The 15,318-nt window shown below is 40.9% G+C and overlaps 1 protein-coding gene across 4 annotated transcripts in view; it reads left to right on the plus strand.

Moving 5' to 3' along the window:
* myom1b (myomesin 1b) overlaps positions 1 to 15,318 on the plus strand; it is a 130,547-nt gene that overhangs the window by 77,824 nt on the left and 37,405 nt on the right. For all 4 annotated transcript variants that reach the window (XM_072570372.1, XM_072570373.1, XM_072570374.1 and 1 more), the window contains 4 exons: positions 2,861 to 3,017; positions 4,645 to 4,751; positions 6,657 to 6,701; positions 6,831 to 6,967. In XM_072570372.1, the coding sequence (XP_072426473.1) occupies positions 2,861 to 3,017; positions 4,645 to 4,751; positions 6,657 to 6,701; positions 6,831 to 6,967 (446 nt within the window). The remainder of the gene's footprint in view (positions 1 to 2,860; positions 3,018 to 4,644; positions 4,752 to 6,656; positions 6,702 to 6,830; positions 6,968 to 15,318) is intronic.

Genomic DNA, 15,318 nt, shown 5'->3' on the forward strand with positions numbered 1-15,318 from the left:
ATTTGACTAGGGTTCTCCACTGAATAGTGATCTAGTTACAATTATTTTGTGCAGTAGCCAGGTTTCGTTCAGATGCTCTGTGACGTTAAATAACTTACTGAAGTTACCTAGTCTCCCATATGAAGAACATATACTTAGGTATCAGTGGGTGCCTGTGAGTCTTCTGGATTTGAACCAAGTGTGAATATAATGCCTTAATGAGGAGAAACCCTGGCTGATATTTGCCTGCTTGTTCCAAAGCCATCAACGCCAGTTATAGCATCCTCCACAGATTCTAACTCAAATCATCTCAGTCTGCACAGTTTAAAGGCAGGATCGTCTCTGTTGGAGTGAGACACCACCTTTGATATCAAATGCTTGCCCTGCACCTTGTCGAGAGCTCAGCTCAGCATTGATTTTTGCAGGACAACCCAATTACAGGTAAAGAGTGGACTTGTCTCCAAATTAAAGATTGCTGGTAGGTTTTTGAAGCTGGGCCATTTGAAGGGACTGAAGGAGCTGCATCCTGCCATTTAGGTAAGAGGAGGGGAGAGAAGGAACCACCCATCTTAGGGTGCCCTCTCAGCACTTCTAAAATATTTTAAAATAAAAAATAGCCAAAGCTGCCAGGCCATTACTATGGATGGGTCCCCTCCATAGGGCAGATTGCAGCCACAGCAAGGCTTAATTAGCAGAAGGAGATTTGGGGTGTGGTACAAGATTTTGGAGCATGTGATGTTAGTGAAAGAAACAGCAAGATGCATTAAGAAATGTTCAGAAACAGAACTGCACAAGCTGTTAAAAGATAGAAGCCTTTATTTGGCTTCCCTCTGCTATTATATGTGCATGTAGTAGCCTTAACTTGACAAAATACACAATGCAATTTTTCAGTAGACTTGAGAGCACTCAGTCTATGGTTGGGAGCTCCAGGTATCTACTGTGCTGCTGATGCCAAGGTTGAAAGCTGTTTGAACCTGTTAGCCACATACCAATGGCCTTATCTAGTCTTTTCATTGCCATAACAATCATGCAGATAAGTCAATGACCCTGTCACCTCAGATATGGTGAAAAGAACTCAAATGGACCTCATAACTTCAGCTAATGAGCAGGATTTCCTGTATTTTACAGTTTTATTTGCAGATTTTAAATCTTTTCCATCTCTTCCAGCACACATAACCTGCAAGACTGTCTACAATAGACAACTCCTCAAACTCAGATTTTGTGAACCATCTCCCCAAGCCCCTATCCACAGTAAAAAAAAATGTAACCTTGGTTTAAAGTTCCATGGTGTGTCCAGAAGAGTGTTAAACAAGCTTTTTTTTCTGTCAATCTCTTGAGAAAATCATCAGAAAAACAGTGAAATTCTATGTTTTCTCATTATGTTAAACCTCTATTATCTGTTAAGTTGAATAGAACTCTCTAATATATCATGGAAATTAGTGGATATTTTTGAACTCCAAGATTTTGGTCTTATATTTATAGTAGCATAATGTCTCACTGAAAAATGACAACTATATATATATATATATATGAAATAAAATATCACACAAATAATAATATTTTAAAAATCCAGAAGCAAGTGTTGTTTTATGCAAGACATTTGTCATGAACATCCTGATAGATTAGATAGATACTGTTGATAATTGTAAAGCAGATTACAAATTTTCCATTGCATAAATCTTCCTGATCAACATTATATGATCTCTTTAACCTCTATGCATAATATTACAATATATATTGTTAGCTTCACTGGCATAATTTGTGCCATATACAAAACCTTTATCCAATATTAAGTCACAAAAATATCCCTGTACTCAAAGCATTAGCAGTCTGGGAGATGAGCAAAGAATTCCAACTCAAGCTATGTCAGCAGTAGAAGCAGAGTCTGAGTGAGTAGAAAGAATTCATTGGCGGGTGCATTTAGTATATTGGGAAGTCATATTGCAGTTGTACAGGATGTTGGTGAGATCACTTTTAGAATACTGCATTCAATTCTAGTCTCCCTGATATATGAAATGTGGTGTTCAGAAGGATTCAGAAAAGATTTTCAAGGATGTTGCTGGGATTTCAGCATTTAGGCTATAGCGAGAGGCTAAATAGGCTGGAGCTATTTTCCCTAGAGCATTGGAGACTGAAGGGTGACCTTGTAAAGGTTTAAAAAAATCATGAGGGGCATAGTTAGGGTAAATAGTCCATGTCTTCTTCCCAGGGTAGGGGAGTCCAAAACCAGAGGGCCTGAGTTTAAGGTGAGTTCGGAAAGATTTAAAAGGGACTTGAGGGGCAACTTTTTCACTCCGGGGATGGTGAGTGGATGGAACAAGCTACTAGAGGAAGTGATGGAGATGGGTCCAATTACAAAATTTAAAAGGCAACTGATGGGTACATGAATTGGAAGGGTTTAGAGAGATATGGGAATAGGCAATGGGACTAGATTGGTTTAGCTTATCTGGTCGGCATAGACGAATTGGATCAAAGGTCCTGTTTCGATATTGTATAACTCTATGACTCTGTGTCATAACAATAAGGCTGGACCCCAGGCAACAGTTGGGAAGAAAAAAATACACACTTCCATTTTCAAAATCCACCAGATCACTGTGTGTATCACTGAACTATATTAGTCAAAAGTCAGAGAATCTCAAAATTGTGTGCTCAATAAAGGCTTGTCTGTTTGTCTCTACACCAGGGAGAAATGGACTCTCCTGCAAAGATGTGTGATTGCTAGAAGGGAAATTATGTGAGACTCTTCCCAAAAACACTGTTGACCTGGCAATTATTGAACAGGAAGTTCCAGTCTGCAAGCAATGGCCTTGTGAGATTGATCAGCACAAAACCGATAAGGAAAATTAAAACTTTGCAAGCAATTCTTCCTGTCTTTTCTCAGGTACTAAAGAGATTGCTGTCAATGTGGATGATGATGGAGTTATTTCTTTGACCTTTGAATGCGCTGACATGGCTGAGGGTTCAAAGTTCATTTGGTCTAAAAATTATGAAGACCTCATTGACTCATCAAGAGTTACAATGGAGACAAAAGGCGGAAAGTAAGTACATTTTTCTGTTGTTAAATTGCAGTCGGAGCCCAAAATGCCCCTCTTTCAGAGGGATCCTGATCTCTTTTTGTTAACCAGGTATTTTGGAGTGTTAAATAAGTTGGTTAAATGAGAAGCAATTTATGTTGGCATAGAAACTAATGTTATCAACCAAGGTAAATCTTTATAGTTTGCTGGTATAATCTCAATGATATGTGAAATATGAGATTCCTGAATAGGCAGCACTCTGCATTAGCGTATTTAATGCTCATGTATTTGGTAATGGACAGAATTTAGTGCTCCCTCATCCCCTGAACAGGTGAATTCAGAGGCAGGGAGTCTGTGTGATTGAATAGAACAGTGGGTGGTGTATGTGATCCTACTGCTCTTCTACCTGACTCCAATCAGGTCTGAGGTGAGAGGGCATCACAGTTCTTTTTCCCAGGAGCCAATTCAGTTGCCACTCAAGTATCTCTTAAGAGTCTTCTCCCACCCATTGCTGGTATTTAACAAGTGGTGGGCATGAAAATTGCCACCTGCCAGATCTGCAGAGGGTTCACTCATTCATAGGAACTTTACGCTCAGTTGAGAATCCTGGTATTCCAACCCTTCCTCTTTCCCTTATCATTGCTTCTGAATTGCCTCGTTCCCCTCATCCCCTGCAATTCCCATTGCACCCGTATTGACTCCTTACCCGAGTGCAGACCCAGTGTTACATGAGCTGTGGCCACAACTCCTGGTGGGGCTGCTGGTACTAAAGCACTTCTGCATATTTCTGAATATCTGATTGTTCAGCACCTCTTCAGAGAAGGATACAATTCAATACAGTATAGGAACAGGCCCTTCAGCCTACCATGCTTGCGCCAATTCCTATTTCTTATTTAGACCCACTATTTATTGACCATATGTGTTTTCTATCCCTCTGTTTGCCTCCTGGTCATGTGTCTATCAAGATACGCCTAAACATTGCTAACATGCCAGCTTCTACCAACTTCACTGGCAGTGTGTTCCCAGCATCCACCACACTCTGTGTGAAACATTTTCCCTGCAGTTCTCCCCTAAACTTTCCTCATCTCATCTTGAACCTGTGCCCTATTGTAATTGACCTTTCCACTTGGGATGGCTGCCCTATGGAGTGGTATTGGACAAGAGGCCAGCCCCACCCAACTGTGTATCTGATTGGAATGTAGTTGTATTGTGTGTCTAGAGAAAATGACACATGGGCTCGAACTGGTGGGCAAGAGACTCTTCACTCACTTTAAGTCCCAGCCCAATGTGTTTGTGAATTAGCAGCACAGTTGTAAGTAACTGGGTAACGAAAAGTTTGTTAATTCATCAACTGGCATAGGAAATATCCAACTGGTATAATTTGTGTAATAAATTTCTGATGCCCTTGCCAACACACACACTATTGCTGGTTTGATATCAAATGTTAAATACTTCAATAAGTTGTGTTGCATCAGGTGAAGTGATTTAACCATTATGTTCACAACATTTTGTGAAAGCTCACATGTTAAATGAGGAGAAGGAAAACAAATTTAAAAAAGCAGAACTAATACAAACATTGACACAGAATATGCTGCTGAACAACATATTTGCGATGTACTCAAATATCATGAATTACTTCTTTCTCAAACAGGACAAAAATCATTTTCAATGACCCAGGGAAGGATGACTTGGGTATCTACTCCTGTGTTGTCACTGAAACAGATGGAGTTTCTTCCAGCTATGCCATAGATGAAGCAGGTATATTAAATTGTAAATTGTATTTACTATTTTATACAGAGAAGCTACAAACAGATTTTAAAAATCAATGATTGAAATTACATCTGCAGCAAACTTCTCGACTGCATTTTTGACCCATTACTCAGTCCCTGCAAACATCATTCAAAACTTATGGAGGAATGTCAATAAGTGCTGCTTGCAGAGGTTGGATTTCTGTTGTCAGTTTCCAAAAAGGAGAAAGAGCACATGTTCAGCAAAGGCAGAATCCTTTCTTAAATATGTGGATTGTTCTCAATGATATAATCAAGACCTGTGTGCGATTCGCTGCATGGTTTGAGTGACAAAAGCACTTTACATGTTTCCTACCAAAGTGATAAGCCCGTAAAAAGACAGTAACATTTGGTATCAAATGTATTGGTTGTAACTGTGTGTCCATTTTGAAGTATATGAGGAGACTCGGACTGATTGCGTAATTCACAAGTTTGACTGGTTTTTCCAACCAGGTGTGAATGGGAGTCAGGGTGAGAAGATGCATGTCTTTTTAAACGTTTTCTTAGCATGTTAATCATGAGGTCAGGAGGACCAGGAGCAATCCTTCAGGGTTCAGTAGGAAAGTTCGGACCTCCTTCCTCTCCCTGCATTCCCCAATCCGAACTGTGAGGCCATCCTGTAATCTGCTCTTTGAGATTTACCTACAGGCTGGAAGAATACCTTTGCTCCTTGCCAACAGCCTCCTGTCACTCAACATTCCCCTGCTGCTTGCCAGCAAGTCCCTGCATTCCACCATTTCAATCAGCTAACTGTCTGCAGTGTTAGGATTAGGAAGAGACAGAATTAGCACCAGTGCTACCAGCAAATATCTCCAATGCCTCTTTTTGCTAAAGTGATATTACAAAATAACAGGTTTCATACTTAAAAAAGTTATGATATCAAAGTCAAAAACTTTTGAGCAGCATTAGCTGCTGTAGTCTTTCAACAAATCTTCAGCTGTGGACTGTACGCTACTGGTAAAGGTCTGGTAAATTAAATATAGCAACAGCTACTTATAACATTGCAATCTGATCATTTGCTATTTTAAATAATTTGAAGGCTTAGTTTGGTTCCCTTCCAGATTTGAATTGCAAAGCAAAATTTACAACGTATCATTTTATAGAAGGTGATAACAATGTAATTAGGGATACATTGATATTTAATCATGTTAAGATGGTGCAATTTAGAGCACGGCTTCAAATAATGTGCTTGCAAAATAAATTTTAAAAAGAGAACTAAAGGAGTTTAAGTATGAAGATGACAATTTTAAATATGAAATAATCAGGATACACACCCGCCAATATAGGTCAATGACTACAATAATGTATACGATTTCATGAGAAACAAGATGCAAATGGCAAATCGCTCTTTCTATGGTGAAGGTTTATGGATGGAGGAGGTTAAAAGGTTGATCAGAAAAGTATGGGAGTAGATGAATCGAGAAGGTTCTAGACATCAAGTTTTTGGTGGCAGGCAGGACAAAGACAGTCAATATTAAAGGTTTAATGGTGACGTTACCATAGTCCCAGAGAACCACAAGGCTGCTTTGTCATTAGAGAGAATTGACTGCTGGTGGTTTTACCTGAGGGTCACCATGTCTTAGGTGAAGGGCAAGGTTGAGAAAGCAGGACCTTCGCATTAACCTCAGCCAGTATCCATGCATCAGCAGCACCCTGATTGCAAACCAGCCATTCAACCAACAGAGGCACCCCACCTCAGTGTTATTGTTTACAAATTCAAGTCGCTGTTATTTGTTTCATTGAATCAATTCCCGTAGGTTGCAATCTGATCTCATGGTTTAGATTTAATGTTTTTGAAAAGTTGAAAAATCATCAAAAGGTTTTTGTCAAAAGTAGACAAACTTGTTTAACTCTGTTTTTTCCCTTCTGTTTGCAGAGCTGCTCCGTCTGCTTGAACTTAGTCATGAACATAAATTCCCGGGTAAGCATTCTAAACCTTGTCATCCCTGAGTTATGCTTGTTGCTGTCCTTTGATTTACTGTTTTAACCCCACTGAAAGTAACATCAGGTTTGACAGAGTGACACATGATCATGTTACTTGTGTTGACAGTTGTGCCTCTGAAGTCAGAGCTAGCAGTTGAGCTGCTGGAGAAAGGACAAGTGCGCTTCTGGTTGGAGGCTGAACGTCTCTCTCCAAATGGACAATGTAAATTTGTATTTAATGACAAGGAGATTAAAAATGATGAGGTAGGTTTCTTCTTAATTACTCAGAAATTACTTACCAAGACCATGTATAAAAGAGTGATCGTGCTGATGATAAACGACTACGGGCAAACTTGACCGAGGAGGAAGTGCCCTGGAAGTTCCCAACTTTTAAGCCAGTGCTTGGAGGTGAAAATGGGAGTTGAGAGGTTGCCAGAGCCAGAAAAGGGCTGGGTGAAAAGCTGGCTGTAGCACTCTGGTACTCTGTTGAAGTCATGAAAGAAAGAATAAAACATAAATGTTCCTTCCTGCTCACACTTATGCATTCTCTGTTAGGGGAGGTGATGGCCTAATGGTATTATAACTTGATTATTAATCCAGAGGCCGAGGTAATTTTCTGGGGACACATGTTTGAATCCTGCCATGGCAGGTGGTGGAAATTGAATCAAATTTTTTAAAAAGTCTAGGATTAAGAGTCTCATGATGACCATGAATACATTGTTAATTGTTAGAAAAACCCATCTGGTTCACTAATGTTCTTTAAGTAGGAAAACTGCCACCTTGACCTGGTCTGGCCTATATGTTACTGCAGACTGCAGTCGTTGACTCTTAGCTGTCTTCTGGGGCAAATAGGGATGGGCAATAAATGATGGCCTGGCCAGTTTTGCCCACATGCCATGAACAAATAAAACACAGCTCCCCCCGCCACATAATTGCCATCTCCATGCCACCCTACTCAACTCCATGGACCCTCATATTCTCAATGCCTCCCTCTATTCATTCTCATGTCTATTGAAAAGCCTTGTGCTAATTTAGTTACAACTCATGCCAACTTAAGCCACCCCCAACCATCAACCCTTTTCAATACACTCTCACAGTATTCACCACTGACAAAACTCAGTTATTATATGTCTATTTATGACTTCACTAGTTAAGAAAAAACACCCATATGGATTAGAAAAGCTGCCCTACATCTAACGTATTTTAATCCCAAATAAAAACAAAATATTTGTATTTCTAGCTTTAGAGACTTTATAAGTACTTGGAGCTGTCAATCAATTGGTCAACTGACGGCAACCCATTATGATAATTAAATATTATAAGTTAGTCATGCAGCACTAATTCTGTAATGATAACCATTATGTCTATGCTACTAAATAGAGTGAAATAGTAAGCTCTAATATTCTAAAATTCTGCATTTGATAAATATTTAAAAGGCAGAAGATTTAAATGCTGCAGAACTGAAGATGCACCATTTGACATACTTTTGAAACCTCCAATGAACCTAACATTTCCAATGAGTTTGTAGACTTCTTACACGCACTGATATATATTTTTAACAATCCTAAAGGGTACCTGACCTTTCCCAAAGATCATCTGACCTCTCCCACTGGTCTCCTGGGACCTTATCCAAATGGTTACTCTTCAAAGACCTCTGAAGCTTTAAATACTCTCCCATCAGGTCTAAAGAGCACAGGTTGTGTTTCAGCCTTTCCAGTAGTGAAAATCAGGTCTGACTGAAGCAGTTGCAATTTAATTTGTGCAGTTGTCTCCATGAATCATGGACATGCAATGTACAAACTACCCTGTAACCGCACTGGCAAAAATGGTAAGGTTCACGACTTCCAGATTCGGGCTTGCAGTGTCATTTTCACTAATATAGAGAGCCTTTTTGTCTTTGTAAAAGATATTCTAATTGTCTAGCAGACATTCAGATTTCATAGCCGTAAAATTGGCTTTTACTTCTAAGCTAGCCATTCAGTCACCTCTGCTATTTTCTTTAACATTGTGCATGTTATCACATAAATGGAAACTCTTTCCTGATATGAATGAATCAGAATGTTTTAAGAATGCAGATCAAACATTAAATTGTACAATTTATTTCCCATTCACGCCCTTCCTCTTTTGAAATGGGGAAAAGGGAGTATTGCTGATGGGTATCCCCTATTACTTCATCTATCGAGGTATTTTGTATTAATGTTCCAATTCCAGTGATTCTTCATCAGTCAGCAGGTACAAAATGTTAACTCTGCTTTTTTTCTCCAGATGTTGTCAGACCTGGTGAATTTCACCAGCAGTTTCTGTTTTTGGTTCGGATCTCCAGCATCCACAGTTCTTTGTTTTATTTGAGTTATTTTGTGTGTTTCAGCTGACACAGTGAGAATGAGCAGGTTATTTTGTAGTGGATATGATTGTTCAACTTCATCCTCTTCCCATCGAACATCTATACTTGCAACTTTGTTTATGTTTACGACAGAACTGGGCTTTTACCTTAGCTCCTCACCATCAGAAAATACATAGAAATTTCAGCCGTGAGACTGGATAATTTTCATGTCTGATTTTTCCTAACTTCCTGATCTGGCGTATTTAAATGAATTGCACTGTCCCTGGCAATGTCAACCTGATAGCTCAATACAAGCCTTTATTCAAATCCGGTACTCTCTGGTCTGCATAATTATAAAAATGGTGAAAGTTCGTCTTTAAAAGGAATTCATTTTTTTCCATTTTATAGGACATTTAAGAGTCTTCAGTTAATAAGCATCTTATTCACAAGTAGTTTAGTGAGACCATGCATTCACCTTATTAGTGATCGAGATATGGACTTTTACCATATTGACATTGTGACATTCCTTGAAGAAAGTCCCTATGAATAGAGATTCAGAGGTGCAGTGGACAATGAAGAAGGTTACCTCAGATTACAATGGGATCTTGACCGGATGGGCCAATGGGCTGAGAAGTGGAAGCTGGAGTTCTATTCAGATACATGTTAGATGCTGCATTTGGAAAAGCAAAACAGAGCAGGACTTATACGCTTAATGGTAAGAATCTAGGGAGTGTTGCTGAACAAAGAGACCTAGAAATGCAGGTTCATAGCTCCTTGAAAGTAGAGTCGCAGGTAGATAGGATAGTGAAGAAGATGTTTGGTATGCTTTCCTTAATTGGTCAGAGTATAGGAGTTGGGAGGTCATGTTGCAGCTGTACAGGATGTTGCTTGGGCCAGTTTTGGAATATTGCATTCAGTTGTGGTCTCCTTTCTATTGGAAGGATGTTGTGAAACTTTAAAGGGTTCAGAAAAGATTTACAAGGATGCTTCCAGGGTTGGACCATTTGATCTATAGGGAGAGGTTGAAAAGGCGGGGGCTGTTTTCCCTGGAGTGTCAGAGGCTAAGGGCTGACCTTACAGAGATTTATTAAATCATGAGGGGCATGGATAGGATAAACAGACAAGTTCTTTTCCCTGAGGTGGGGGAATCGAGAACTAGAGGACATAGTTTTAGAGTGAGAGGGGAAAGGTATAAGAGGGATTTAAGGGGCAACATTTTCACATAGAGGGTGGTGTGTATGGAATAAGCTGCCAGTGGAAGTGGTGGAAACTGGTACAATCACAACATTTAAAAGGCATTGGAATGGGTATATGAATAGGAAGGATTTAGAGGGATATGGGCCAAGTGCTGGCAAATGGGACTAGATTAGTTTAGGCTATCTGGTTGGCATGGAGGAGTTGGACTGAAGGGCCTGTTTCCATACAGTACATGACTCTATGACTCTATAGCTCAGTTTAAAGGCTGAATCTTATCTTTTCTTGGCTCAGTCTGAGTTGCTTTGCGTTTTTTGAAGGTTTTCTTGTTGCGAGGCTCACCGTACCTTCCCAAGCACACCTCATTAATCACACATACAGTATCTCTGGCATTGCTCACATCTGATTTCCACAACATCTTATCTCGCATCATTCCTGGAACAACCCGCCATGCAGTGGATACCCTGGAATACATCAGCATCTCTTGTGCCCACACCATCTTTAAAAGCCCATTGAGCAACTGGACAAGAGCTGTTAGTCTGGAGTTGCCAAGCATGGTTGCTGACATCTGCCCCAGATGTGGCAGATGAGAGAAATCACCTTCTGACTTTGTGGCTAGGTTCCCAGCGATCCTGCTAAACAGGGTGCAACACAAACAGAACTTCCTCTTCCCCCAGGCCCAGCAGCGGATGCCCCAACATCCGACTTAGCCAGCCTGGTCTGAGGTTGCCACTTGGATTAAAACAGTCTGAGTCTGGAGGACTGCCCAGCATGGTAAGGAGAAGGTCAGTGTTCTTCTCCATTCTGCTAGTGTCAGTACCTGTCCTCTGCCAGATACCTCACGCTTGTTCAGTGCAAAGATGGTTCTTAGAATTTAGTACATGTGACTACCAATATCAGTGAATATTATATGCATGTGGTTTGTGCCCGTAGAAATGCCAGGTTTCCATTTTGAAAGTTGCTTGGAGCAAATGGCAACATGAAATGCCAGGTGCTCTCTCTGATTTCCTTAGCAAGTTTTCCCGATGTCTAGCTTGTTTGAAGAATTTGATAAGATGAGAAGCTGATTATTACTGAGGCAAGTTGTGACACCAACAAGGCACTTAACAAATGTCACTCCCATTCAATTAGCATCATGCGGCTGCCTAGTGAGAATCTCGCTGCGCCAATTGTGAAAAGCATAATAGATAAACAGGCTCCTGACGGTGAGATAGGCCTCATTGTACTTGTCGCCTAATTCTGCCAGACATTGCACCATAGCCCACATTGCTCAGATCTCTATTAGATTCCATCCTTTGTGTCTCCTGAAATTTTCACTGGTCTTCTGGGGACATTGTGGCAGCTGTTTGGTAGGATGTCAAGAAAGTTCCCAGAATTCATCTTGCAGCTGTAAGAAAAGGACGATGGGTGCACACATGGTGGATTGTGATTGGCTGGCAGGAAAAGCACAGGCGGTAGACATACCCAAAGTATCAGTTATTACTAGCCCATTGCTCCATCCAGTAAATACCAACCAAATTTCTTTCCAGCAACAGCTGCAAGCTGAGAAATGATTGCCAGCTCTGTTATTCAAACCAGAAGACTCTGTTACAAGCCCACTTATTTTTGGAAAGTTACCTTGTAGCCTTGCTACTCAGAACTATTACAGAAGAAGAGTCAGTAAATAATTCTGATATGAATTAATACTAAGGCTTTTTGAAAATGGATTAATGTTTTTAATTGTGATTTATCACATAAGAAAATCAAGTTAGAATTCAGTGAAATTCATTTTAGTTGGGACTAATGGTTTAAAGTCAGGCTGATTTAAGTTCATGCTATTTTGAAGATGATAGGCAGGTGGAGAATGCCAATAGTGAACTTTTAGCATCTGCTGTGATGTATCCTGGTCAGCAACACAAAGCTAGCCCTTTCAAAGAGACACTTCAACCTGAACAATTGTGCAATCAACTGCACAGCTACAATTGGATTATGAATTTGTAAAACTTCCTTCTGCTCCCTAGCAACCCCATATGCCAGGAATGTAAACGGGTCCCTTGCATTCATTGTTCTTGATTTAAAATGAAGTAAGCTGAATAATGTATCTCAGTCAGTTGATTGCCCTTCCAAGACATTGACCATGGATAGAGATATGTGCTACAAAATTGGATTGGATAGTACCATTAATCCTGATACTCCAGGAGCTAGTTTGAAAGAATGGAAAGTGGTTTGTTCCCGATAGCCTGCAGCATGGTCCATGTTGATCCCCATGTTGTTAAAGATGAGAGCAGGAATGTCTTGTGCATGTATTAGTCGCATGCAGCGGAACCAGATGGGTGATGTCAGTCATATAGAAGTTGGAACTTGGCAATTAAGTTAATTTTTCTGTTAGCCACGCAAACCTGAACCCAAGGAACAGACCCCCCCTGACCCCAAAGACCCAGCAGTGAATGCTAGAGAGATCCCAATTCAACATTAAGTGAGGTGATTTTATCTATTTTCTGCTACAGAATTAGTGGGAAAATTGTCTTATTGGAGAAGATGGCAGAAGCTTTCTTTTAAAATCAAATAGGAGCAGTGATAGACCTTTGGAAGGTGCTGTGTAATTTGGAAAGGCCACTGAGCACATTAAAGAAGAAAGGACAGTCCAGAAAAAGAATAGGCCCTTTGGCCCACCAAGCCTGAGCTGACACATGATACCTTTCTAAACTAAAAACCTTTTGTCTGTATGGGGTCTGTATCCCTCTATTCCCTGTCAATTCATGTATCTGTCAGAATGCCTCCAAACATTGCTATTGTATCTGCTTCTACCACCTCCTCTGGCAGTGCATTCCAGGGACTTACCACCCTCTGTGTAAAACTTGCTTCTCACATCTCCTTTACACTTACCCGCTTTTAGTTTAAACCTATGACCCCTAGTAATTGACATTTCAGCCTTGGGAGAATGACTCCAACTATCCATACAATCTACTCCTCTCATAATGTTGGTAACTTCTATTAGGTTGCCCTTCATTCTTTGACATGCAAATGAAAACAAACCAGGTTTGTCCAATCTCTTCTCATAGCCAATACTCTCCACACCAGGCAACCTCCTGGTAATCTGTTTCTAAACCTTCCACATAACCTTCACATTCTTCTGGTAGGTGTGTGACAACTACTACTGCGCACAATTTACAAATGTGGCCTAACTGAAGTTCTATGCAGTCACAACATGATTTGCCAATTTTTATACTCTATACCCTGATTGATCAACGTAAACCTGTCCTACGCTTTCTTAACTGCCAACATCACTGCCTTGTCCTCATCAAACATCCTTGTCACTTCCTCTCAAAACTCAATCAAATTGTGAGACATGACCTTCCCCATTCAAAATTATGCTGCCTATCACTAATAATTTGATATTTTTCCAAAAGTGAGCAAATCTATCGCTAAGAATCTTCTCCAATAATTTCTCTACCACTAAATTCAATTCACTGGCCAATAATTTCCTGGATTATCCACACTGCCCTTCTTAAGCAAAGGAACATTGCTGGCTATTATTTTGAGACCTGTCATTGGGACTAAAGTTATATTTCCCTTCACTCTGTATCATCATGGTGTATGGAGCAAAGACGTGACGAGATTTCCAAAAAAAGTAGGAGATGAGCTTCCTGTCGGAGGCCTTGCCCATTAAATAATTCAACTCTCACTTCTCTTACCTCCACCTCAGCCAGGCACAGCTGCAGGACTGTGCCACCTCCTTGAGCCTGACCTGCACGGGTATGATCAGGTCTGTCTTTGTGACCATCAATATCACAATTACTACACTACCTGTTCCTTTGAGGCTGGAATCGGTGTCATTGGCAACAAATCATAGTTTGCTGTGCATCAGCGCATCTGAGATGGCAGCATGCAGGAGAAGGGACTTTCAAGACTCCTCTCTAAGCAGAACAAAAACAGAGGAGTGGGCACGTGGCATTGTCAGGATACTGGGCTTTCCCGTGGTGGAAGGATCGATGAATATACGTGGCCGTCCCTGGAGCCTCCACTCAAAGGTGGGATGAAATGCAGTTGAAAGAGGTACCACTCACTCGGCATGTGGTTGCAGTGTGACTATGCCCAAAATACCATGCAAGTGAATGCTGCCGGCCCCTCAGCAATCCTAATACTTTCATCCTGCTCCTATCGACAGTTAATGCTGTTTTCGGACCAAGCCTAGAGGTTGGCTACTGGGCAAAAAGTGTGTCACCTACCACCCAACCATGTGTGAACAGTGTTTCTACAATGAGAACCACGCTGATTCCAAGAATGTCAAGTAGTAGACCATCAGTAATTACAATTAATTACTCAGCTAGAGCTTCCAGCATTCTCCAGAGTGTGTCTTCTGATCATAGTGGCCTGCTGCATCCTGCACAACCTGGACATTATGTCAAAGAAAGAACAAAGAATAAAGAAAATTTACAGCCCAGGAACAGGCCCTTCGGCCCTCCAAGCCTGAGCCCATCCAAATCCATTATCTGAACCTGTCGCCCAATTCCTAAGCATCTTATCCCTCTGCTCCCCACCTACTCGTGCATCTGTCCAGATGCACCTTAAGTGAATCTACCGTGCCTGACTCTACCACCTCTGCTGGCAACGCGTTCCAGGCACCGACCACCCTCTGTGTAAAGTACTCACCTTGAATGTGTGACCTCTCGTGATTGAATCCCTCATCCTGGGAAAGAGCTTATCTCTATCTACCCTGTCTATACCCTTCATGATTTTGTAAAGTTCACTCAGGCCCCACCCCCCCCCATCTTCTTTTTTCTAATGAAAACAATCCTAACCTACTCAACATCTCTTCATAGCTAACCAGGCAACATTCCATACCATACCAGGCAACATCCTCGTAAACCTTCTCTGCATCCTCTCCAAAGCGTGCACATCCTTTTGGTAATGTGGCGACCATAACTGTACACAGTATTCTAAATGTGGCCAAACCAAAGTCTTGTACAATTTTAACATGACCTGCTAGCTGTTATACTCAGTACCCCATCAGATGAAGGCAAGCATACCATAGGCCTCCTTGACCACTCTATCCATCTGTGCAATCAACTTCTCGGTACAATGGACCTGAACTCCCAGATCTCTCTGCTCATCAATG

The sequence above is a fragment of the Chiloscyllium punctatum genome, chromosome 5, assembly GCF_047496795.1.
Source record: "Chiloscyllium punctatum isolate Juve2018m chromosome 5, sChiPun1.3, whole genome shotgun sequence".
In the NCBI taxonomy this organism is placed as follows: Eukaryota; Metazoa; Chordata; class Chondrichthyes; order Orectolobiformes; family Hemiscylliidae; genus Chiloscyllium; species Chiloscyllium punctatum.